Source organism: Rhinatrema bivittatum, chromosome 6, assembly GCF_901001135.1.
Source record: "Rhinatrema bivittatum chromosome 6, aRhiBiv1.1, whole genome shotgun sequence".
Classification (NCBI taxonomy): domain Eukaryota; kingdom Metazoa; phylum Chordata; class Amphibia; order Gymnophiona; family Rhinatrematidae; genus Rhinatrema; species Rhinatrema bivittatum.
Genome location: NC_042620.1, coordinates 43,629,542 through 43,655,523, shown reverse-complemented (window position 1 = coordinate 43,655,523; position 25,982 = coordinate 43,629,542). Strand labels below are relative to the sequence as shown.

Below are 25,982 nucleotides of genomic sequence, written 5' to 3'. Positions count from 1 at the left end.
TTCCAGCCCAAGCTACACCCCTCAACCCACAAGAGAAAACAAGAACCCTTCAGAATCCATCAAACCAACCGCAATGCACCCAGCATAAAATCCAGATGTAATTCTAAAGCCAGACATTCTCCTCACAGCCCAAATCCCTCAACCCCTGTAACCCATAAATGAGATGGAGTGTCCAACCCAAACTGCACCTAATCATCCTTCCTGAGTCCACATTGCCCCCCCCCCCCCCACCCCAGCCCAAACCCCTTTACCCTGGCCCCACATCACAGCTATGTCCTCCCAAAACCCTTGGAAGTCTTACCCAGAACAATGACGGAAAAAACCCGAAGTGCAGTCCAAAAATGCTACACTGCTGCTACGAACCCTAAGGCCCTCCGCTGTGCCACAAAGGGGTGCCCTACTCATCCCACCAAACCACTCATACCCAAAGGAAACTGAGCAACTGAGGAAAAAAGTACACACCTCAGCCAGGAACAGGAACACATATGAGCCCTACCCGGCAATGCAGGACCACTCCCTCCCAGAAGGTCTTCTCCCAGGAGGCCTGCCTCATACTTGCTAACCAGAGCAGGAACTCAAGGTCCCACCACCGTTGCCCCTAGCCTGCTGCACTAATATGGGCAATGAAATTTGGCAAGGTCCCCCCGTTTCACTTTTTGGATATGACACAGAACCGGCAGGGCTTTCCTCTGCCAACCACTTCGCAGAATCTCTGCATCAACTGCTTCTGACTCAGCAAATTATCCATTGCATTCATGCATGCATCTCTACTCCCCTGCACTGGAGAATGTTATCCTAACCAACATCGCTGCTCATGAATCATAAATAACCCACTCCACCACCACCATACCAGACAATACCAAGCCAAAATACACTGAGGGGCTGCCAACCAGTCACCTGACTTGGATCCCCGTAGCCCAAACTCCCGCTAGGTCCACCATGCACAACCCTTGAATCCACTATCACCATTCTAACAGCAAGGCAAAGAGCGAGAAACCACCAGCAACACCACTGCCCTGATGAATCCAGCAGTCAAAAAAGGTCAGCATACGCAAAACAAGCCAGCACATAAACCATGCCCCAACCCATCACAGGAGTGAGCCCAGCAAAACTACTGCACCCACACTTGGGTCCAACCCAGGCACCCATCATCCCAGCCAACCACTTACAACCATGGTACGGCCCATTAGTTCACTGTGTAACCACCACACAAAAATTGACCTCCAACACCTGACAACCTCATCTCTTCTCCACCTTCCCCGCCCAACACAAATGTGCCAGGAGAACATGCCCAGCTAGTGTAGAACCACAAGTTGCCCTTCAATCAAAGACTCCCCAATCCACACCCACCAAAAACTATAAAGCTCACATCAAGTACTAGGCATGTGCAGCAGGGACAGATTCATTCCATTCGGTATTCATATTCGTCAGGACCCAAATCCATTGCATCCATTCTTGGGGGACCCCGATCCGGTCATTACTTACATATATATTCGTTTCCCAAAAAAAAAAACATCCCAACCCTTTAAATTTAATTAACTACAACCCCCCACCCTCCTGACCCCCCCAAGACTTGCCAAAAGTCCCTGGTTGTCCAGCGGGGGTCCTGGAGCAATCTCCTGCACTCGGGCTGTCGGCTGCCGGTATTCAAAATGACGCCGATAGTCTTTGCCCTCACCGTGTCACAGGGGCTACTGGTGCCATTGGTCGGCCCCTGTCACATGGTAGGAGCAATGGATGGCCGGTACCATCTTGTGCTCCTACCAGGTGACAAGGGCCGACCAATGGCACCGGTAGCCCCTGTGACACAGTGAGGGCAAAGGCTATCGGCGCCATTTTGAATACCGGCAGCCAACAGCCCGAGTGCAGGAGATCGCTCCAGGACCCCCGCTGGACCACCTGGGACTTATGGCAAGTCTTGGGGGGTGTCAGGAGGGTGGGGGTTTATTCGTTAGTGATACATTGTATTCATGGGGGTTCGCCATACATTTCGTGACCCCCACGAATACAATACATATGGCATATACGTTGCGGATTGCCAATAAGTTGCAAACGAATGCACACCCCTATCAAGTACACCTTGCTCTTGCTGGCTGGGCTAAAAGGATGAAACTCCTCAAGCCAGATGTCTTATAGCTACAACATGTGTCCTGCCTCCCACAAGGTCTTTCAGCTAGCCCTCAGTGCCATTCAATCCTTTCCATGGCCTATCCACAGGAGGAATGTGCAACTCTCCCTCAAACTTTGCTACCTTTACCCTACTCTTAAGTTTTGGGTTAAGTGGTGACTGGGCCAGGTTTGGCACCATTTTAATTATGGCTGTGGAGTCTGGGCTTCATGGCCTCTCAATTAGCTGGGTATTTCATTTTTTCCAAGTACCATGTGAACTACTTGTACCCGTTGGGATGCTTTTGGTTCTTTAAATTAGTAGCTGTCCATTCTATCCCAATTGTGCAATCTTGTTCTTATATTTTATAACTTGTAGTACAAATGTCATCTATTTATTAATTTATTTATTTATTTTGCAATTTTCACTAATTATAATGTGAAAACTACCATGCTGTGGGAACGAGCAGTGATTCCCACAGGTCTGGAGGCAGAAATTCAGTCTGTCTCTAGCCTTTCTTAAAGCATACACTTTATTCACAGCTTTATTCATATATACACAACAGTAGACTAACTTGACCTTCAGACAGTATACCCTCTCTCTACTCACAGTTGTGCTGCTTCATCTCAGCTCAGGGTTTGGACAGTGGTACATTACAGGAGCTGCCTTCTTCCTGGAGACCTGGACCTGGTCTGGTTATCCCCACCTGTATCCCAGCTCTTATTCCCCAGTCTCTGGTTTTGCCCTCTGAGCCCCACTTGCCACACAGGATCCTGCCCATAGAGCATACTCTCCTTAGTGGATTTAAGATGGACCAAGTGTCTAGCTTGGTCCTGCACAAGTAAATAGGGGAACACTAGGGTACTGCCTCAGACATGCCTTCACTTTCTTTCTAAAAGAAATCTATGGAAAGAAAAATACAGAATTATTTTTAAATTGTAAATCGATACAAAGTGATTTGAAAATATTGATGCCAAAATGAGAAGAAAAACTACTATGTCTATAGTGTTGATTTTACACCATGAACTGCATTTTCATATCTTTTAGAGGAACTCCTGCATTCACATATTGCCCATTGGTGGTCACCAGATGGAGAAAGGCTGGCATTTTTGATGATCAATGACTCTCTGGTACCAAACATGATTATTCCTCGGTTTACCGGAAGTCTGTATCCCAAAGGAAAACAGTATCCATATCCTAAGGTAAGTGATCTCTAAATGCAATCTTCAGCTCTTTTCTGTGGTTCAGTAAAATGACTGAGAGAATTGTATATTACTCAGAAAGTGTGTCTAAATATAAAAAGGAGTTATTAATAATTGTATGCTTCTGCCTGGGAGAGGAATATAATTTTTGGAGAATGGGGGAGACACTTGGTGAATCAGGCTGAGAGTGTTAGATTGTTGCATTTAGATGTGTAAGTAAGACTCAGACTGTGAAAAAGGAGTATGAGAAGAAAATTAAACAACAAATTCCTCTTACAGGTGTTCTAAATGTAATTTTTGGGGCTAAATGTTTGTTCTGGAGTGATTTCACAGTCAGAGTTCGTTCTGGGAGAGTTAGGTTGCAAAATCCTTGCGGCTCCACTGCAAGGTCCCCCAGCCTTAAACATGTAAGGGTGCAGGTTCAATCCATACTGTCTCTGAGGCTTCTGTGGTAGGCAACCAGGAGTCCTGACATATTTTTAAATACCAGAGTTCTGGATGAGGGCTGAGCTTCTTTCCTGAATCCTGATACCTAATTGGCTTAAGGCCTGGATTCATCATTCTATCGCAGAATGATGAATCCTGTGAAAACGGGGGGCGAAGGGGGACGCAGGCCTGCGAAAGCCGGCAGCCTTCGCCCCACCACGGTGTCTTCACTGCCGGCTTTCGCACCAAATAGCGCACGCGATAAGCCTTTGAAAATGACCCCCTAAGTTTGAAAACTCTGTTAATATAACTTTTTCTTTATTTGTTCTCAGTATAAATTGCTTTATTTCTATTTTGATTCTGTTCTTGTATGTGGCTGGATTACTGTTTTGTGAATAGATATTGCTGTATTCTGCTGTTGCTTTTTGTCTGGTGTAGGTCTGATTAACCAACTTTTCCTACTCCCCCCAAGAAAATATATATTCCATTAGATAGTGCTTTATTTCTGCTGCTGATTATTTGTCTTGTGTTGGATTCTTACATTTGTTTTTTAGATGGTATTATTTTTGTTAATTATTATTTTAATTTCCTGTGTATTTTTTTAGAGAAATACAGGGCTATCCTTAGCAGACTTGTGGGTGTGGTATGTAATAAATTGCACAGCAAGGGGTACTGAACCAAGAAAATAATAAAATTTAGGTAAAGCGAGAAATCAGAAGAGAGGCTGTTTATTCCCTCCCACCTTACCCCACCCTCCCCTCTCTTTCCCACCCCAAGGGTGTTTCCTTCTTAATTAGTTCTTCCAAGGATTTAGGTTAGGTGAATAATTAGGACCTAAGTACCAATCTCACAACTTATTTATTAATTACTATTAACAAAATGTCCTTCATTCGGTGCAAAAGTTATGGTGCTTATGTCCAAAGGCCTATCATTTGGGCAATTTAGAGTTGTCTAATTTGCCTTCAGCTGTCTGCCATGAAAGAGGAACTAATTCACCTGAAAGAGAAATTATCCAGGTTTCAAAACTCTTCTCCTTTCTTGCAGCATCCAGAATATCTCTCTCAATTCCCACAGAGGAGTCAAAAGCCCAGTTATAAATGGTTTACAGTGGGCTCTGGTAGAACAAGACCTGTAACCCAGAGATACCCAATTTCTCCAACTTTTAAGCATTCTGTATATCCGCCCCACTCCCACAGAGAAGTCAAACATCCAGGATTCAGCCTGGAATAGCTGGATAACAGTGGGTTCTGGCAGAATAAAGCATGTGATGAATAGATTCCCTCTCTCCCTGCTGTTACCCTTACATAACACCTTTACTGCATTTATTTATTTAGGCATTTTTATATACCATTGTTCTATGTATAGATCACAACAGTTTACAAAGTGACATTCATAGTTATAACTCAACCAACAAACAAAGATCAGTTATAGAGCTGGTATTCATGGGTAGGCATTAATATCTAACAAGGGAAATTTTCTAGTGCATATTAAAATTGATCTAGTGCATAAGGCAAAGAGTATAGATAATTAGCACAAAATGGATAGTTTTCTCATCTTAGGGGTTGTTTTGAGAGTCTTGCATTCTCTCATTTGATTTGTTCTTCATGATTTGATTATTATCTTTTGTCCTTCTTGTCTTTGTGGTTCTGTATATTCTGATGTTTTTAAGTTAAATTATATGCGTTTTTAAATAGCCATGCTTTTAATTCACATTTACATTTCTTTCTATCTGGTAAAATCCATAACATTTCAGGCAGATAATTCCAGAGCTTTGCATCCACTATTGAAATGAATCAATCTCTTATTTCTCAGATGTGTGCTGCGTATTGTGGGAATAGTCAATAGTCCTTTATTTTGAGATGTTAGTGTTCGCTGAGGATTGTAAAGTTGTAGTGTCACTCCTAACAAGCTGGTGTTATTGGAATGAATGATATTAAATGTTATCATTAATACTTTATAGTAGATTCTGGATTGTACTGTAGCCAATGCAGTGACATCAGCGAGGATGTAATGTGATCATATTTCCTAGATCCAATTAATAGTCTTGCTGCAGCATTTTGAAATAATTGTAGTGGTTTTAAGTGACTTGCTAGAAGACCTATTAGTAAGGAGTTGCAGTAGTCAAGATTTGAGAAGATTAGAGTTTGCACTACTGTAGAAAAGTCCTAAAAAATTAATAATGATTTCAACCGATGTAGTGTTCGCAATTTGGCATAACCTGTCTTGATTTACTTACTGATGTGACGTTTCATACCTAGATTATGTACTTGTTCTGTGGGATTAATTTGAAAATTACCTAGTTTTAGGGCAGGTGGTTTAACTATAGATGAGTTTCTACTCAGCCAAATGATTTCAGTCTTTTTAGGGTTTAATGTCAGTTTAAGTTGTGATAGTTCTTGTTATATTGCTTTAATATAGGTAGAGAGTATTGAAGCTGTATTTTCAAATGATCCTGAGAGTGGGATGTAAAACTATATGTTGTCAGCATAGAAGAAGAAAGTTATTCCTAGATTCGTCAGTAATTTACACGGTGGAAGCATGTAAATATTGAACAGTGTTGCAGAGAAGGCTGAGTCTTGAGGGACACTTGTATCACACTGGAAGGTACCAGATATATGGAATGTTCTGTTAGATAGAAATGAAGAGACCCATCTGAGAACCATGCCATCGATTCCAATGTTTCTCATCTGATGGCATAACAAGTTATGTTCCACAGTGTCAAAGGCAGCTGTTAAGTCCATTAGCAGAAGACAATAAGATTCATCTACATCAATCCCTCTTAAATCCGAGTCTATTAATGAGAGGAGTAATATCTCAGTTAAGTGACTTTCCTAAATCCAAATTGATTTGGGAAGAGAATATTTTTATCTTCCAGGTAGTTTACAAGTTGGGATCACACTTCTTTCTCAAGAACATTTGCTAGGAACGGCAATTTGGATATTGGATGATAGTTGTCCCAATTGTCAGTTCTACCAGTCTTATTTTTTAGGATTGGCTTTATCTCTGCTTGTTTCAATCCATGTGGTATAATTCCTTTTGATAGTGAATTAAGGTTGTGATTTGTTGGAGTGATAAATTGGTGTACTTGTTTCAAAGAACTGGCTGTATTGGGTCACATGGGTGACTAGCAGGTTTAATTTTAGCAATGATTTGACTAATTTCCAGCTTCGATACTCTGTTGAAATTGAATCACTTATTTTGTGCGCCCCGTTGGCGCACGGGCCTGCTCACCTCTCCAACTCCTCTGCAGGTCCCGGGTTGGCCTCCCCAGCAGCAGCTGCAAGCTCCTCTTGGCCTCGGCTTCCCACAGCGGCAGTCGCCAGGACTTCCTCAGTGCACCACGCCTCACGGTGGGGCTCAGCGTCCTCCGTTGCGTTGGCCCTGTCCCTAGGCACGCGCGCACGGACTGCCTGGTCCCTTATAGGGCCAGGTGCGGGTCCTAGCTCCGTGGCGTGCCCTGATTGAATATGGTATTAAAGGAAGTACCTGCCTGCACTTCCTTGCCTTGGCAATCGGGTTGACACCATGTGTGTACTAGTTTGCCTCTGTGTCTCATCGCCTGTTCCAGACTGACCTTTGGAACTTGACCTCTGCTATTACTGACCCTGCCTCCTTGATTCTGGCCCTGCTCCTAGCCTTGTCATCTCAAACACTGTTCTGGCCTTCTCTGGTCCTCCAGACCTCCTGCCTTGACGTCGACCGCACACCCTTGATACTGGTGGGCACACCATTGAACTTCCTTTCTGGGAGACCCTGCGATGCCTACCTAAGTCCAAGCAGCCTGGGTCCCCAAGAGCTCCACCTGGGTGGACCTCGGGCTTCCAGTGGTGAAGCTCCAGCTAGCCTCTGTCTCCTCCTGTGCTCCACCTCCTGGTGGCAGGTGCTCCCTGGGTCCGACCAGGGAGCCTATCAGCACTGCTGTAGAACAAGGGTCCACCTCCAGGCACAACAGGTTGCCAAGGCAATGGACTCTGCGGAGTCTCCCACCTCCCGGGCCCTACTGGTCTGGCCACAACTGTCCAAGAGCATCGACGAGCCTTGGAATCACTGGCCTCTTCGGTTGAAGAGCTTCGACCCAATTGCGAGATACAGCTCTGGCCAATCCCATGGGCCTATCAGCTTCCCTGCTACCCAGAGCATCACTGGCTCTTCCAGCACCTCCTCGATTCAATGGGGATCCATGCCTCTTTCGAGGCTTCCTCAAATAGTGCTTCATGAAATTTGCACTGCAACCCTCCTTGTTCGTAAAGGAAACCACAAAAGTGACTTTCATCCTTTCTCGCTTAGAGGGAAAGGCTCTGGCATGGGCTTCTCCGTTGTGGGAACACTTCGACCCCATACTGTCCCAGCTGTCAGAGTTCGTCACTGCAGATTGCCTGCAGGGTTAGAGGATGGGAGTAACCTACCCGGAGCAGCAGTTATTACCCTTAACAGAAGGTATGGAGAATACCACCATCAATCAATAGCCTTGATGCTTTTGACACAATGGCAACATTGCTCCTCACTTTGATGGCAGGGGTAGGAGGGAAGGGGAAGTGGATACAGACAACAATCAACATGGGCCCTGACCTTTACGGTTAGGGGTACTGATACACAAACATAAGGGAAAAAGCACAGGATGACTTTTACAGCCGAGGCGCAAAGCAAAGAACATCAATCAACATTGTCTGAATTGTTAAGAAGACATAAGGGAAAAAGCACAGGAAGGCTTCTGTGGCCAAGTCCCAAGGCAAAGAATGTCAAGCAGCATTGTCTGAATTATCAAGAAGGCTCCTCACCCAGGAAAAATGTTGCTAGCAGTAATTTATGAATTTGACAGTTGCTTGGTTTTCAATGATTGTAAATATTACTACTCTTATCATAAGGCTTGGGGGTAACTGCATGGAGTGGCAGTTACTACCCTTGAGAGAAACATGGGGGTATCTTGCACGGAGCGGCAGATACTTCCATAAGAAGCTTGATGGGCAGACTGGATGGGCCATCTGGTCCTTTTCTGCCTTCATTATTATGTTACTATGAAATTGCAAAAGGTTTGGTGTATATTGGCTGGTGATATTAAAATGATGTTGCATAGATAACCTATGTTGTGCAATATATGGTGGTAGTACCCTCAAAAATCAGTTACTGTTGTTCAAATTGTATATAAAAATATTCTTATGAATGCAAAAATATATGAGCAAAAATATAATTTTTGTAATGCCATTAGTGAACAGTAATAATTAGACTGGTGCATGCACACAGGAAATTGCTTTTGGTAAAAGAAAAATTTCAGATAAAGGTCAGGACATTCAGAAAGTATGACAAAATGATTTCTGGGAACAATTTCAAACTGGGTGTTGATAACTAAAGCAGTCTTCAGAAAACTCTTATTTATCTTTAAATAATGATGATCCAAGGCACCATCATTTCTGAAATGATAATGGCTTTGTATGGCTTAAAGTGTTGTCCATTGTTAGTTCCTTCTGTTGCACTGTAAGATTACTCAGAAGGCCATTTTCGGCAACTACTTCATTGATTTAGATGCTGTTCACACAAGGAAGACTATTACAACTGCTGTGCACATGCTCTGCATGCTTTAAAGTACTGTAGGTAAGATATAAAATAGATCCACAACAGACGTTAGAGAAATACATAAAAATATGCTTTTATGATTTTTTTTCTGCATTGTTTTACTTATGTATAGTATGTTACGTTAATATTTTAATGTTTTATTATTTTATGTTTCTATTTTGTAATCCACTCAGCATGAATTTTCAGTGGGCAGAATACAGATGATCTTAAATATATACAAACATACAGCTAAACCAGTATTACTGAACTTATCTTAAGAGGGAAGTTTTCAGAAGAATTACTTGGCATCTGACTGGTAGATTAAATTTCATGTGGAAAAGTGCAAAGTGCTGCAAATTAGAAGCTGAGTTTTGAATGAGGGTTTAGTCAGCTGTCAGTGAAGCTGACTCAGTCCAAAAGAGAGTGAACTGAATAAATTAATTTCTAAATACCAGTACCTGTCAGCTGAACCAACATTTAGATAGTCTCCCTGCTTGAGGAGTTTAAGAGCTTCTCCCCCTCCTGCAGGAGTACCGAGAGGATTTTAGGGGCTTGTCAGGATGTGGGGGGTTTGTGCCTCACTTTTTTTTTAATAAGGGGAAGGGGGAATCAAGTCACTGAGGTAACTTTTCCTTGTAAATGTTGGGGATTGATCTGCGGAGGCAACTTTACTTATAAAACTTGGGTGAGGGCAGGAAGCTGGGCCCAGAGAGGCCCTGCCCATTTTGGCTGGGAGGGAGGGGAGACTAAAACCACTGCGGGCCTGTGAAGTTATTTTTCAAATCTTCCCCAGCTATTTGGTGAATATAGTTGGGCATTAAACTTACCTGGATAATTGTAGACCTGCTGTCCACTACAGCCAGACTTACCTGGCTAAACTTAAGCCGGGTAACGTTGAAAATCAGGGCTATCAGGCTACATTTAAGCTCATCTCCAGGACCACTGTTGCACCGTCTCTTTATTTTATCCTGGTAAGTTTTAGCAGGGCAATTACTTATCTGGGTAAAATGTAGCCACCCAGCAGGGGGCAGATATTTAAACCTCAGTTTTTAGCCAACTCAGTCCAGACTTTGCCTGAACAAATCCTTTTGAATATCAACTTCTTTGTAGATAATAAGGTGGCATTTTCAGCTCAATGTATAGTGGCGGTCAAAAAAGCAAATAGATTCTTAGGTACTATTCGGAAAGGAATGAAGAATAAAATAGAAAATATCCTAATGCCTCTGTATCAGTCCATGACGTGAGACTGAACTTTGAGTGTCGCATGCAGTTGTGACCACCCCAGCTCAACAGAGATTAAGTGGAACTAAAAAGGTTCAAAGAAAGGCATAAAAAAATGATAAGGGGGATGCAATAGCAATTTTATGACAAAGGCTAACCCCATTATGGCCCTTCAGCTTGGAGAAGGGATGATGAAGGCTCATGAAATCATGCGTGGGGTAGAACAGGTGAATAGGGATTGGTCACTTACCCTTTCAAATACTACCAAAGACTAGGTGTTATTCCAGAAAACTAACAGGTTCACTTTTAAAATAAATTGTACAAAATATTTTTTCACATGATGCACAATCAAGTTATAGAATTTGTAGCTGGAAGATGAGGTCAAGTTATCTAGGACAGATGGATTTAAAAGAGGTTTAGGAAAGTTCCTGAAGGAAAAGTCCTTAAGACATTGTTATCCGGAAAGGCTTGGGAAAGGCCACCGCTTACCCCTTGGAATAAGCAACAAGGAGGAAATCCTGTCCACTGTCGGAGACCGGATGCTGAGCTTGATGAACCTTTGTTCTGACCCACTATGATATATCTTATGATCTTATTTAACTTTGGGAGTTATGCAGGGAGAGGATCAGTTATTCAAAATTTAGCCCTGCTTAGCAAGAAGAAAACTATTTCACATAGAGATAACTTTCAAACAACTGTGCATGGTGGCAAACAAATGCATGTATATGGCTGCGCATCGTTTTACATTGTATTTTATATGGATGGGCATTTGGGAAAAATGAAATAGGAAATGAGATGAAGCTTCCTATTTTATTATGGGTTGTTTTCAAAATAGAACAATATAAATTCTGATGAAATTTTGTCAGAATCTCATTTTATTTTAAAAATTGATTAAAAAAAAAAAAGTCGGGCCTAGGCTAAGACCAAAGCAAGGCCCAAGTTCAACTCTGGTCTCACCTAGGCAACTGACACTGGGGTCTTGACCTAGACCCTGACCTGAGGCTGGGGCCTCAGCCAACACCTGAGTAACAGCCCAGGCACTAAAATGTTTTCACTTACCTGATCCGATGTCCTGGTCCAGTTCTGAGGGGTCCTGACGCCTGGGCCTCAGCGTGGACCCAGGCCCCATGACAAGGCCCAACCTGGTGGCTGGAGCCTGACACCTGGGCATCAGTCTAGGCCAGGGCCAAATGCCCGGCCTGAGTCCAAACCTGATACCGGGTCCCAATCAGAAGGCTGGGTACCAATGCCTGGGCCTCATCCCAGACCTATCCCGATGCCTGGGCCTGACCTAAAGGCCAGGTCACGATACCCTGGCCTTGGCCTAGACCAGGGCATGAACCCAGGCAAGATGCTGGGACCCATTCTGGAGACACCAGGGCCTGACCTAGAGGCTGAGTCCTAATGCTGGGGGCATAACCTGGAGACTGGGTCCCAGTGCCTGGTCATCAGTCTACATCATGGTCCAGGCCCCGGCACACCAGGGCCAGGTCTGGAGATGGGTCCTAATGCCTGGGCCTTGCCCTGGATCCAGGCTTGACACGAGGGTCTGATCCAGAGGCTGGGTCCCGATACCTGGGCTTCTGCCTGGGGCCAGGCCTAACACCTTCCTGGGCATGACCCAGAGGCCCACGCCAACCCCTTGTCCTCTTCCTACATTTAATTTTGGTTTTTTCCCCCCAAGAATTTTGTTTTGTTTAATGTGTATTTTGTTTATTTAGTTTAAACAAACTTTTTTTTTAAAAACCCTCAAAAAATAAAAATGGAAAAAAAGAGAAATGGGGCCTCCCAAGTCCTCCTGTCTCTACCACCCATCTCTCCCACCCATAAAAAGAACGTAGCCAGAATCCTCTTTGGCCCCCACTTACCCGGTCTGAGTGGGATCCAACATCAAGGCATAGGCCCAGGCCGAAGCCTTGGCCTCGCATATATCAAAATGGTGCGCTCTGATGGGGAGGATGTGCTGGATTTAATTTACTCCAGCCTGTTCCCAGTGGATGGCATCATTTCAAGAATAAGAAACAAGGCAGAAGGCATCTGAAGAGGGTCTCCGAGACCTGGGCTCCAGGCCTGTGCCTGACCCTGGGCCAAGGTCCTAGCATCAGTACTTGGCTACTGGGTTGGGCCCCATCATTGGGCCTGGGTTCCTGGCATTGAGACCCTATCTCTGGATTGGACCCCAGCATTGGGCCTTGGCCTAAGCCGAGATCCAGGCATCAGGGTCTGGTCCTGGCCTGGGCCAAGGGCCATGCATTAGGACCTCCTCTTCAGACTGGCACCAGCATTAGGCCTGGTCCTAGGCTGAGGCCCTGATGTAGGGATCAGGCCTTGAAGCCTGGGTCTTGTGTAGGGCCTAGGCCGAGGATGTGGACCGAATAAGTGGAGGTTGGGATCGTGGCCCTGGCGTTTTTTCATGAGGGAGGGATGTTTGGTAGGGAGGGAAGGCCTCAGGATGTCCCTTATTTTCCATTTTTTTGGGGGGAGTTTAATGTTTATTTCATTTTTTTAAACAAAATAAATGAAATAAACATTAAACGAAATGAAATTCTTGGGGAAAACCCCTCCAAAAATGAAACAACATTTTTACTTCTTTCCACCATGTATCACATAAGCACATATTATAAAATACACATATCTTTACTCCGCATCATACGCGTGTATATTTGCTTATGTGCGAATGCATGCAGTGTACTGAAAGGGCATATGCTTTCCCTACCTATTTTAAAAATATATGTGTATATATTTTATAGGCAAAACCAAAGTGGGGCTTATTCGTGTAAATTAGGATTTCCACGCACAAGTCGGTATTTTTGAAACGTGAGTGCATAATTAAAATGACCATATTTTTCCAATTACTCCATTAGCTCTCCCGGTCTTTCTCCAAGTTATCAAGACCTTCCCAGTTCTTCAGTGTGAGCTCCTCTTAGCTCACCCAGTCAACTCACATGGCCAATAGTGCACAATAAACGTGACTCAATATCACATATGCAAGTTAATTAGCAGATGTAAAATTATGCAAGTAAGTTGGCAAATCTACGTGCACAAGAGTCTTTTAAAATAGCGACTTAAGAGCATAAATGTTGGCCTTGCTCCAGAATGCTCCATACCGGCCCCTTTTTATGCACATATATGTGCACATAAAAGCAAAAATATGCATGTTATGTTTAAGGTTTATAAAACAGCATGTACATGAATAGATGCTACTTGCATGCACATATGCTAATATTTACAAGCATAAGTCTTTGAAAATTCTCTCTATAGTGTCTGCTTCTTTTCTACTGAAAAAAATAGGTGTTTCTGATGTTGGGGATGGAGAAGGATGGCAGTTTAGATTGAAAGAGAAAACAATGTATATACGTTGAGTGTTTTCGATATGAGTACACAATTTTTCCCCCATAAGACAACTTGCATCAATAACAGGTTCAAGTATGCACAGCTACTTTCACTCTAATACTGAACTGGCATATCAAACCATAATTTCTACGCTGTTTGCATGCACAGTGAGAAAAACTATGTAAAAGTGAATCAAATCAAGCATCACATCCTGTATGGGGCTTAGAAAATTTGCCAACTGGAAGTGAAAAAAAAAGCATCAGCAATAAAGAGAAAAATGTCATTTTTCTTAAACGAATCATTTTGCACATCATCATCATATTAATACGCCATGGTGGTAACAGTATGGTAGGGTGGCAGTGAAGGCACTGACCCTGCTGCGCTGGAGGTGGACCCTTGGCCTGGTGCAGGATTGGTACGGCCCTCTGGTCGGACCCAGACAGCGCCTGCCACCAGGAGGTGGAGCACACAAGGAGACAGAGGCTAGCTGGGGCTTCACCAATAACAGTCCGGGGTTTACACAGGTTGAGCTCTTGGGTACCCAGACCGACTGGACTTAGGTGGGCCTCAGAGGGTCTCCCAGAGAGGTAGCGGAGAGGTGTGCGGCTGATGCAGAGAGGATGGACCAGACCTGAACTGGAGACTCCGGAGACCTCAGGGAGGTAACAGTTCAGGAAGGCTCTCCAGGCGAGACAGGCAGCACCTGTGGGTCTGGTCAGATGAAGGCCGCAGTCAGAGTCCAAGCAGGTTGGTCTGGTGGTCACAGAAGGCAAGAAGAGGGTGTCCGAGTGAAGCACAAGGGTCAAAGCCAGGATATCCATCCAGAAGTGGTCAGGCAAAGCAAGGGTCAAATCCAAGGACAGTCCGAGCATAGTGAAGGCAAGCGAGGGTCAGTTCCAGGCGGCAGTCAATGTGTTCAGGCAGGCAGAAGTCAGTTCCAGGCAGCAGTCAACGTGGTCAGTAGGCAGGCAAAGGTCAGGTCCAGGCAGCGGTCAGTCATAGTCCGGCAAGCAGGGGTCAGTACCAAGAATCAGTCCGAAGGGTACTACCAGGGAACATGGAGCAGGAACAAGACAGACGCTGAAGACACGAAGGACCACGGGGACGCTGGAACAAGGAGACACTGGAACACAGGATCAGGCACAGGAGCAAGGAACAGGCAAACAAGAAACACCGAAGTGTCGACCCGATTGCCAAGGCAAGGTTCTGGGGACAGAGCCTCGCGTTATATACAGGGGCTGTGTGATGTCATCGGAGTGCGCCCGAGCCGGGTTTCCCGCGCTTGGCCCTTTAAAAGTAGAGACGTCGTCCGCGCGCACGCCTAGGGGCGGAGCCGAGGAGATGGAAGACGCGGAGCCCCTACAGAAGCTCCGCTGAGAGGCCTGCGGCGTGGAAGAGGCCGAGGGCACCGAAGGCGGGAGCTGGCGGCTGCGGCAAGGCCGGAACTGGTGGAGGGCAGCGCGAGGTGAGCAGGCCCGACCGCGGCACCAACGCAGCCGGGACATGCAACAGACCCTTTCTAAGCTAAGCTCGTGAGCAATCGCTCATATATTTCAGAGCATCACTCCCAGGTTTTGCATGGTCGCTCAGATAAAGTTTTCTTTGTGCTGTATACAGAAATGCAACGCTAATACTGGTGCTCAAAAATTGTTGGTTTTAAAAAAGTGTTGCTCACATGAAAAAAATGTGCACACACCTGGTCACTCCTTGGAGGGAACGTTGCCCCCAGTTTTTAAGGCTGATTTAAATCCTATTTGCTGCTGCTCTGTATTCTGAAATAAACCATCCTTGATTTTGATCTGCCCTTGCACTGAAATATATTTGGCAGTCTCACAGAAACTAATGAATCAAATTGAATCTGTGGTAATTGAATCACTGAAATGCTGAAATCTTGCAAGATAATGTTTGCAGTCGGGTGTTTGAGGGGGGTGGGGATGCATTTTCTATTTTTGTCCTGCAGTTTCCTCCTGCTTTTGGTCTTCTATATCATCAGGACTTTCCCCAACTGGGTTGGGTTTCTTCAGCCTTCATCCGCAGCTACCTAGTTGTTTTTTTCTTTTTGTTGGGTTTTGTTTTCCACTTTCCTTCTTTCCCATTGCAGTGGCAGCCCTCAGACTGAGACGCACAGACTGTGGTCACCTCTGGTCATGAGCCAGCCACATTACATAATGGTTGGGACTCCTTTTTTCCCACACCCTCTGAGTGCTGTCTCTGCAATGTCTCCAGGTCCGATTGATCCAAACAGCAGGAGCTGAGTCCAGAAATTAAACAGGAGCCTCCCACAAGGCAGTGCATAGTACTACACACACTTTCAGATACACACAGGGGAAGGTAGCAATGTTGGCAGAGGCGGCCAGGCAGACTGGGTGGGGGAGGGATCAAATGGCCTTAATTGCCATCATCCACTATGTTACCTTTAGACCACTGGACTTGCCCCAGTCTCTTATTTTTTAGATGGCCCTAACGATGACAGATTAACTTTAAGTTGTAAAAACATAATGCAGCATTTTATATATTTTTATTGCAATGAAAAAAATCAGAACCTTTGATACTTTGACTGAATAGATCTTATTGCACATCCTTCACAGTTTGTCTATTGTTTTCTAAGGCAGGCCAGATGAATCCTGTGGTAAAGCTATATGTAGTAAATTTATATGGACCAACTCATACGCTGGAACTCATGCCCCCTGAAGGCTTTAAATCAAGGTATGCAAATTCATTGTCTCTGAAATGCATTATTGAATTATAGTGTATTTATTTCAGTAATTGCAAACCATTCATTAGAAAATGTAAAAATGTTGTTATGAATTCATCACAAAAAGGTTGGGGTTTTTTGTCCTACAAGTGACAAATCATTTTACAATCCCCTCCTATTTTCCCTATGCATGCTTTTCTTAAGTGATCTCATCCTATCCTTCAGCTTCAAATATTGCCAGTATACTGGGACACAATCAAAGCTAGCACTTGACTCCTGACTCACTGCAAGAACACAGCTTCATGGATGGAGCTGCTCGGATGCACTGCAGGAATGCAATTTCACTGACAGAACTAAACTGATTTATTTATTTAAAACAATTTATATGCTGCAAATCCAATGCATTCAACATGGATTACAATGCCAGGTACATACAATTATATATAAAAATATATATATAAATCAAAACAAAACTTAAAAACCTGCAGTAATTCCAAATTCATGTTACTGTAGGAAAGTGACATATGCAGAGATCAAGTTCCCAGTATTACAGCAGTGAATTTAAACTTTTTTTTTTTTAAATAATGTTTTAAATAAGTGCTGTTTCCAAAATAACAAACATTTCTCCTCTGTAATATAATCAATACGGTAGGAGGATAATTTTGTACCATGATGCATAAATTTGTCAGCAAATGTGTGCTTAAGTCATAGCAATTTTCTAAGTGGACTGAGCCGCATAAGTCCACCACAGAAGACAAGAATTTTATCTTTAAAATTTATACACATACATTTTAAAATTGAAAATTTGCACATAGTGAGAAAAGAATGTGATGTAAACATTTTTTAGAATTTAAAAACTTTATTGTTCCAAGATGCTTTTAAGTGATTGAAGTATGTATTATTATATTGTTTGTTTATTGGTATTTCATGAATGTTAAATTGTAACCCGCACCGAACAATTGCATTGGAGGGGCAGGAATACATTTAATAAATGATTGAATGAAATAATTCCAAATCCCTCCTCATCTCCGCCCCAGTCATGCTTCCTGTCAATCCAGGTAAAGTTATGCATAAATCTAACATATACACACATAAGCTTACCTGCATATTGCACGGGCTATTTTGTAAATGGGCATTTGGGTGCATTAAACCCCGTTTTACCAGCAGAAGTCCCTTTGAAAATTATAGGTTTTGGATTTGCACACGTACTTTTGGATTTGCATAAAATATCAGGGAAGATGTGTGTGCGTGACTCAGCAGGAGTATCTTGCACAGGAAGAGTTTTGGGAGAATTTTCACAGAGGACTCGCGTGTAAGTCTGCTGTGAAAACTGCTGAAACTTGCAGACATTTTCACTTGCTTTCTTATGTAAGCCGTTTGAAAAATATCCGCTAACGTACCCACAGACCTTCTCCCAGATCTTTCAAAGTAGATTTATGCATGTATTTTCAAAAATACAAAGTGCGCTCTTAAATCCTTTCCCTGTCCCAAATCCACGTCCCCCACTCCGGATCACCTTCAATGTCTGTGGGTGAAAGGTGTCACCCTTTTCTTGGAGGGGACCCAAAAAATATTAATTCTTCTGGGGTTGTATCCTTACTGATTGCCCCTCCTTCTTGTGACCCCAAGGGTGAGTCCTTTCCATGGGGGGGGGGGGGGGGGATAGCGGTTGCTTTTTGTCCCGGGCGGTGAGGTATTTTCCTTGGTTAGTGTGTAGTTTGTTACCTAGATTGGTGCTGTGATGGTGCTTTGCTGGGACAGATGAGTCAGGACACAGGACTGGGTATTCAAAATAATACATTTACTGATTTGGTCAAAACTGAATCAATGTCCGACTTGCCAATAAACTGAAAGCACATCCAGGTGTAACTTTTGTCTGTGTACGCGGTAAGAACTCAGGCTCCTGGGATGATTCCTAACACTCCTGACTTGAGAGTGAAATTGCGGAAGATCCTACTCTGTGCGGGATCCCTTTAAAGCATAAACAACCCTACCTGAGTTCCAAGTTTTTCCTCTTTCCCTCCCCCCCACCCCCAGCCTGTGCCTGTGCCACAGGGGGAAGATCCTACTGGAGGGTCTTCCATACTATTTTTATTTCTCCTGCCTCCAATCTAGACCTGTTACTTTGGAGAGGAGGGGGGGTGACAAAATACTTGCTCTCAACAAAAGAAAAAAAAAAGAGAAAAGACTTCAATCAACTGTCCTGAAAAAAAAAAAAAACACTTTTGACAGTGCTACTACTGTCAGTGCAGCCCTTTCTCTGACCTAGAAAGGAACTGGCAGGTATTCAGAGCCCTGGCCTCCGGATCCGAGGAATGGCCATCTCTAAGAGGAATCCAGGCTGCACTCCAGAAAAATGAATCACATTTACGGAATTTTCCTTAAATAAAGTCTCTGTCAACGGGAGGCAGTCCTTTAACCAGGGCTGGTGCAAGTGGATTTGGTGCACTAGGCAAACCTACAGTCATATATTACCCTCCCCAGTAGTAGTTCCAGCACAGCTACAGAACCCCTCTGGGCAGTAATCATAGAAACATAGAAATTATGGCAGAAGAAGGCCAAACGACCCATCCAGTCTGCCCAGCAAGCTTTCACAGTTATTTTTCTCATACTTATGTTATTCTGACCGCTGAGGTAACTTTTTGGTCTAATTTCCTTCCACCCCTGCTATTGATGTAGAGATCAGTGCTGGAGCGGCTTAAAAATGAAGTATAAAGCCTAATTGGTTAGGAATAGTAACCGCGGCAATAAGCAAGCTACTCCCATCCTTATTTGTTTACCCAGCCTGTGCAATTTAGTCCTTGTTGGTTGTCTTAATATAAATCATCTTTTCTTCATTCCCCTTGCCATTGAAGCAGTGAGCTGCTCTGTATATGTATTCAAAGTGAAGTATCAGGCTTAATTGGTTCGGGGTAGTAACCGCCGCAACAAGCAAGCTACTCCCACGCTTATTTGTTTCCCAGACTATGCAATTCAGTCCTTGTTGGTAGTTGTCTGAATGTAAATCCTCTTATCTTAATTCCCCCTGCCATTGAAGCAGTGAGCTGTGCTATATGGGGTAGCTTTTCAAAGGCTATACGCGCGTAACCCTTTAAGACCTATCCCTGCTCATGTCAAGCCTATTTTAAATAGGCTTGGCGGCGTGTGCAAGCCCTGGGATGTGCGTATGTCCCGGGGCTTTGAAAAAGGGGCAGTCCAGGGGCAGGGACAAGGGTGGGGTGGTGGTCCGGGGGCGGTCCCGAGTCCTCCGGCAAAGGCAGGTGTAACTCCTGCAATAAAGGTAGAGGGGGGGATTTAGATAGGGCAGGGGGGTGGGTTAAATAGGGGAAGGGAGGAGAAGGTGGGGGGAGCGAAAGGAAAGTTCCCTTCGAGGCTCAGCCCTGAGGCTTGGTCCTAGGATTTCGGAGCGGCCTCGGAGGGAACGGAGAAAGCCATCAGGCCTCCCCTAGGGCTCGGCACGTGTAAGGTGCACAAGTGTGCACCCCCTTGCACGCGCCGACCCTGGATCTTATAACATGCGCGCGGGAGCGCGCTGATGTTATAAAATCTGGTGTACATTTGTGCACGCCAGGTAGCACGCAAAAATGTACCCCGCGCGTGTAAGATTAAAAATCTGCTCCTATATGTATTCAAAGTGAAGAATCAGGCTTAATTGGTTTAGGGTAGTAACTGTCGCAACAAGCAAGCTACTCCCACGCTTATTTGTGAATGCAAATCTTTTTTTCCACATTTCCTCTTTCCGTTGAAGCGTAGAGCATTGTTGGAGTCGCATTAACCATGTGTATGTTTATTGAATAAGGGTATTAATCACCAGGTAGTAGCCGTCATCCCCGCAAGCCCACCCCCATGCCTCTTCTCTTCATTCACATCCTCAAGACCCTCCATGCTTAGTTATCTGTGCCTTCTTTATAGCCTAGGGTAGTTATTTTCCACACTTTGCACATTGGCTCTTATTTTCTTCTCGGTGGCCCTCTAAAGTTTTCATATGACTAAGCAAATATTCAAGCTTAGTCCCTAATTCTTCTACCTGTTACCCCTCACCACCACCGCCACTACCAATACCACCACCACCATCTGCTCTTTCCGCTGCGCTCTGTGTATGTCCCAAACGTTTAAATTCTGTTATGATTTTTGCTTCCAGTACCACCCTCTTAGTAAAGAAGCATTTTCACATGTTTTCTGTGAACTTTCATCCCTGCAGCTTCATATCATGACATCTTGTCCTTGAATTAACTTTTCTTTGGAATATTTATTTTTCCATACTGTCAATTATTCCATACTGTCAATTATTTGTCTGCTTCGATCCCGTCTCCATATCTCTTTTTTTTTTCTCCTTTTTTTTTTTTATACCGAACATCAAACTCGTGCCATTCACGCTGGAGAAAGGAGCCACAGTGACATCCTTCTGGTGCCATCCTCCAAATGGATGGCATTATTTTGGAAATGCTGGGACATGAAGATGATGTCAGGAGGCCCGGGCCTCAGCCTTGATACTAGGACCAAGCCTCAGGGCTGAGCCTTGGCACTGGGTCCAGTCCTTCATGCCAAGCCTCAGCTCCTGGCCTGGTGCTGGGACCAGGTTTACTGCCAAGCCTAGGCTCCAAACCCAGCCAGGGCTTAAGTGCCAGTGCCAGAGCCAGGCCTTGGCTCCTGGATTTGGCCGGAGGCTTGGTATTTTCGGGTTTTTTTAGCAGTCCTTATTCTTTTTGTTTCCTGATTTGTTTCTTTTTTTTTGGTTTGTTTGTTTGTAATATGTTTATTAAATTGAGGAAAATATATCACAAATAGTTCACCATGTGACTATCTTGTTTTCTTTATTTGTTTTGGTTTGGCAGCCAACCTGAACCCAATAAAATGAAATGAACCAAATCTAGACAAAAAAAAATATAAATGAACCAAATTGAATTTTTAGGAGCTCAACATTCGAGGGGAGGGGGAGGAGGGTAAACCAGCCGGTCCCAAAGCCTTACTCATTCTTAGTTCTCCACTTCTTTGTTTGGCTTGTAATCTTTTCACATTAGAAACAGCATTGCTAAACCTTAGGTCCATCATATTTCCCTTCTTCTGTAAATACCAAGCAGAAAAAAATGTATTAAGTTTTCTGCTTTCTGCCTTTATAAATCCCACCATCTCCCTTTATTTTACTACTGTCTTTATTTTACCTCTATCCTCTCTGGTTTTTCACCTCTCCCTTATATATCTAGAAAAAGGATTAAAATCTCCTTTTTATCAACTGGGCAATTTTATTCTCCATTTGAACCTTTGCTCAACTTAGGTTTAAAGGTTTAATGAGACGTAAAGGAATCTGTTAAAGCTAAAAGGGCATCGTTCAAAAAAATGTAAAGCAGACCCAAATGATGAAAATAGGCAAGAGCATAAGCATGTTAGGTGTAAAACAGTAGTCAGACAGGTCAAGAGAGGCTTTGAGAAAAAGATTGCCAATGAGCAAAAAACTAATATTAAAAACTTTTTCAAATACATTCAAAGCAAACAGCCTGTGTAGAAGTCAGTTAGGCAGCTAGATGACTGAGGAGCAAAAGGGGTGCACATGGAGGACCAGGAAATAGCAGAAAAACTGCCTCAGTCTTTACAGAGGAGGATATTGGGAAAATACTCACACCTGAAACATTCTTTAATGGTGGAGATTATGAGCAACTAAAACAAATATCTGTAACAGCAAAAGATGCAATAGATCAGATTGACAAACTAAAGAATAACAACTCACCAGGACAGATGGCATTCACCCCAGTATTCTAAAAGAACTAGAATATGAAATTGCTAGCTTATTACTAGTAATCTGTAACCTGGCCTTATATATAAACATGGCTTAATGAGGAAGAATCAATATAATTACAGCAAGAGGAAGTCTTTTCTTACCAATCTTTTAGAATTTCTTTCAAGGTGTAAATAAACATGTAGATAAAAGTGTGCCAGTTGATAAAGGGGCAGATTTTAAAAGGGTTACATGCGTAATAATCACACGTAATCCTTTTAAACGTGCTCCTGCGCATGCTGAACCTATTTTGCTTAGGCCCAGTGACACGCGCAAGCCCCAGGACGCGCGTATGTCTCGGGTCTTGAAAAAGTGGGCGGGGTGAGGTGGCCTGGGGGCGGGGCAGGGGCATGACCGAGACCTCAGGCACAGCAGCCATGCTGGGGGAATCACACTCCGGGACTCAGCCGGCACGCGCAACCTACGCCTGCCCAGATGCAGGCGTAAATAAAAAAAATAAAGGTAGGGGGGGATTTAGGTAGGGCTGGGGGGGGCGGGGTGGGAAGGAAAGTTCCCTAAGAGGCTGCTCCGATTTCGGAGCAGCCTCGGAGGGAATGGGGAAAGCCATCAGGGCTTCCCTAGGGCTCGGCGCGTGCAAGGTACACAAGTGTGCACCCCCTTGCGTGTACCGACCCCGGATTTTATAACATGCACGCGCCTGCGTGTGCATGTTATAAAATCGGGCGTAGATTTGTGCTTGCCAGATTGCGCGCACAAATCTACGCCCGCGCATAGATACAAAAATCTGGCCCACAGTGCATTTGGACTTTCAGAAGGCATTTAACAAAGTCCCCTATGAGAGACTCCTTAAGAAAATACAAAGTCATAAGAACATAAGAAATTGCCATGCTGGGTCAGACCAAGGGTCCATCAAGCCCAGCATCCTGTTTCCAACAGAGGCCAAACCTGGTAATTACTCCTCCAAGAACTTATCCAAACCTTTTTTGAACCCAGCTACACTAAGGGGTAGATTTTTAAAAAATGCGCGTTCGCGTACTTTTGTTGGCGCACCAGTCGCAAACAAAAGTACGCTGGATTTTAGCAGATACGTGCGTAGCCGCACGTATCTGCTAAAATCCAGGATCGGCGCGCGCAAGGCTGCCGATTTTGGGCAGCCGGCGCGTGCCGAGCCGCGCAGCCTGCCGAAAGAGAGTTCCCTCCGAGGCCGCTCCGATTTCGGAGCGGCCTCGGAGGGAACTCGCTTTCGCCCTCCCCTCACCTTCCCCTCCCTTCCTCTACCTAACCCCCCCCCCCCCCCCCGGCCCTATCTAAACCCCCCCCTACCTTTGTCCAGAGATTTACGCCTCCCGGAGGGAGACGTAAATCCACGCGCGCCAGCGGCCCGCTGGCGCGCCGAGACGCAACCCGGGGGCGGTTCTGGAGGGCGCGGCCACGCCCCCAGACCGCCCCGGACCGAAACTATGCCCCCAGGCCCGCCCCCGATATGCCGCGTCCCTCCCCCAAAACGCCGCGTCGATCGGCCCCGCCCCCGACAAAAAATCCCGGGACTTACGCGAGTCCCGGGGCTCTGCGCGCGCCGGCAGGCTTATGGAAAATAGGCGCGCCAGCACGCAAGGCCCTGCTCGCGTAAATCCGGGCGGATTTACGCGAGCAGGGCTTTTAAAATCCGCCCCTAACTGCACTAACCACATCCTCTGGCAACAAATTCCAGAGCTTTATTGTGCGTTGAGTGAAAAATAATTTTCTCAGATTAGTCTTAAATGTGCTACTTGCTAACCTCATGGAATGCCCCCTAGTCCTTCTATTATTCGAAAGTGTAAATAACCGATTCACATCTACTCGTTTTAGACCTCTCATGATCTTAAAGACCTCTATCATATCCCCCCTCAGCCATCTCTTCTCCAAGCTGAACAGCCCTAATCTCTTCAGCCTTTCCTCATAGGGGAGTTGTTCCATTCCCCTTATCATTTTGGTAGCCCTTCTCCATCGCAACTATATCTTTTTTGAGATGGGGCAACCAGAATTGTACACAGTATTCAAGGTGCGGTCTCACCATGGAGCGATAGAGACATTATGACATTTTCCGTTTTATTAACCATTCCCTTCCTAATAATTCCTAATATTCTGTTTGCGTTTTTGACTGCTGCAGCTGATGATTTTAAAGTATTATCCACTACGATGCCTAGATCATTTTCCTGGGTGGTAGCTCCTAATATGGAACCTTGCATCGTGTAACTACAGCAAATGTTTATTTTTCCCTTTATGCAACAACTTACATTTGTTCACATTACATTTCATCTGCCATTTGGATGCCCAATCTTCCAAGGTCCTCCTGTAATGTATCACAATCCGCTTCTGATTTAACTACTCTGAATAGGATAGGGGGCAGTGTTCTATTATGGATTAGTAACTGGTTATAGGACCAGAAACAGAGTATAGGATTAAATGGTCAGTGTATTTAATAGAGAAAGGTGTAAATACTTACATGCACAGGCACGCGCTGGAGTCCCCTTCTGCTATGGAGAACATGTAAGTAATAAAATAAAGATAAACAGATCGGCAGGGTTTTAAATGTCAGGGCTAACATGGGAGAAGGGAGGCAATTAAACTAGGGGGTTTGAAGTCCTATCCCTTTCCTGGGAGGGAACTAGGAAAACTGGTAATGGCATTGGTATGAGTGTGTTTTAAAATCCCTCCATTTATGCGGTAGAAGTGACATATGCGCACAAGGGTCCATTTAAAATTGCATGCACATGTGCACAAGTTCAGGCTATTTTGTAACATGCATGTATATACGCATGTTTGTTATATAATGGCCCCATCCATGGGTATGGGCCAGTGAACTTGCTTACATGTGCGCCCGTTTGAATGTTACTGTCCCTGTGCGCTATCAAGCTGTGGAATCTGTAGCCAGAGGACATGATTAAGGCGACTTGCATAGCAGAGTTTAAAAGAGGTTTGAACAAATTCTTGGAGGATAAGTCCATAACACAGGTAGACTAACGGAAGCTATTGCTATCCATGGGAGAGAGTAATAGGAATTAGTTTATGGGATCTGCCAGGTACGTGCAACCTGGATTGGCCACTGTCAGAGACAGGATGTTGGGCTTGATGGACCTTGATCTGACCCAGCATGGCAATTCTTATATTGTAATATTCTGATTGTAAGCTTTCTTGAGCAGGGCACTATCCATCATTATAGATTGTATCTCACCTTGAGTTTCTATTTGGAAAGGCAAGTAATTAGGTATAACCACTGTCTGGCCTCCCTTTATTGTTCCAGATAATTATCTGTCTGCTTTTTGAATTTTTAAATGCTAACTTCATTGCTCTTACTATTTGCTATCTCCTTACAGAACCAAATTGGTTTCTTTCCTTTTTGCCTTTGTTTACCTGCCTAATATAGAGATTTGTGGCCTTCTGAATGCTCCCTTTTATTGGTGACTAAGTTCCCCCGTACCCTTCCTTTCTCAGAAACCAAATATATTGGGCCAGGTCAATAATGTCACTCATTCTCCCGAATTCAGCTGTCGTGAAGTCCAAGACCCTAATCTTAGACCAGTTCAGTTCAGTTTACAATTTATATTGTGAAGTCACAGTTTAATATTGAAAAGTGGATCAATTAAACTATGAGAGCTGATGTGCAATTGCATATTAGTGGAAGCTATGATAGTATGCCAAGTCTTTTCATAATTATGAATCATTGCAGGCCCT

At 44.3% G+C, this 25,982-nt stretch overlaps 1 protein-coding gene across 1 annotated transcript in view; it reads left to right on the top strand.

The window, feature by feature from the left end:
- Positions 1–25,982, top strand: part of DPP10 (dipeptidyl peptidase like 10) — a 1,181,383-nt gene that overhangs the window by 999,514 nt on the left and 155,887 nt on the right. Inside the window, exons 9-10 of the mRNA XM_029605348.1 lie at positions 3,155–3,309; positions 16,448–16,545. Of these exons, the coding sequence (XP_029461208.1) occupies positions 3,155–3,309; positions 16,448–16,545 (253 nt within the window). The remainder of the gene's footprint in view (positions 1–3,154; positions 3,310–16,447; positions 16,546–25,982) is intronic.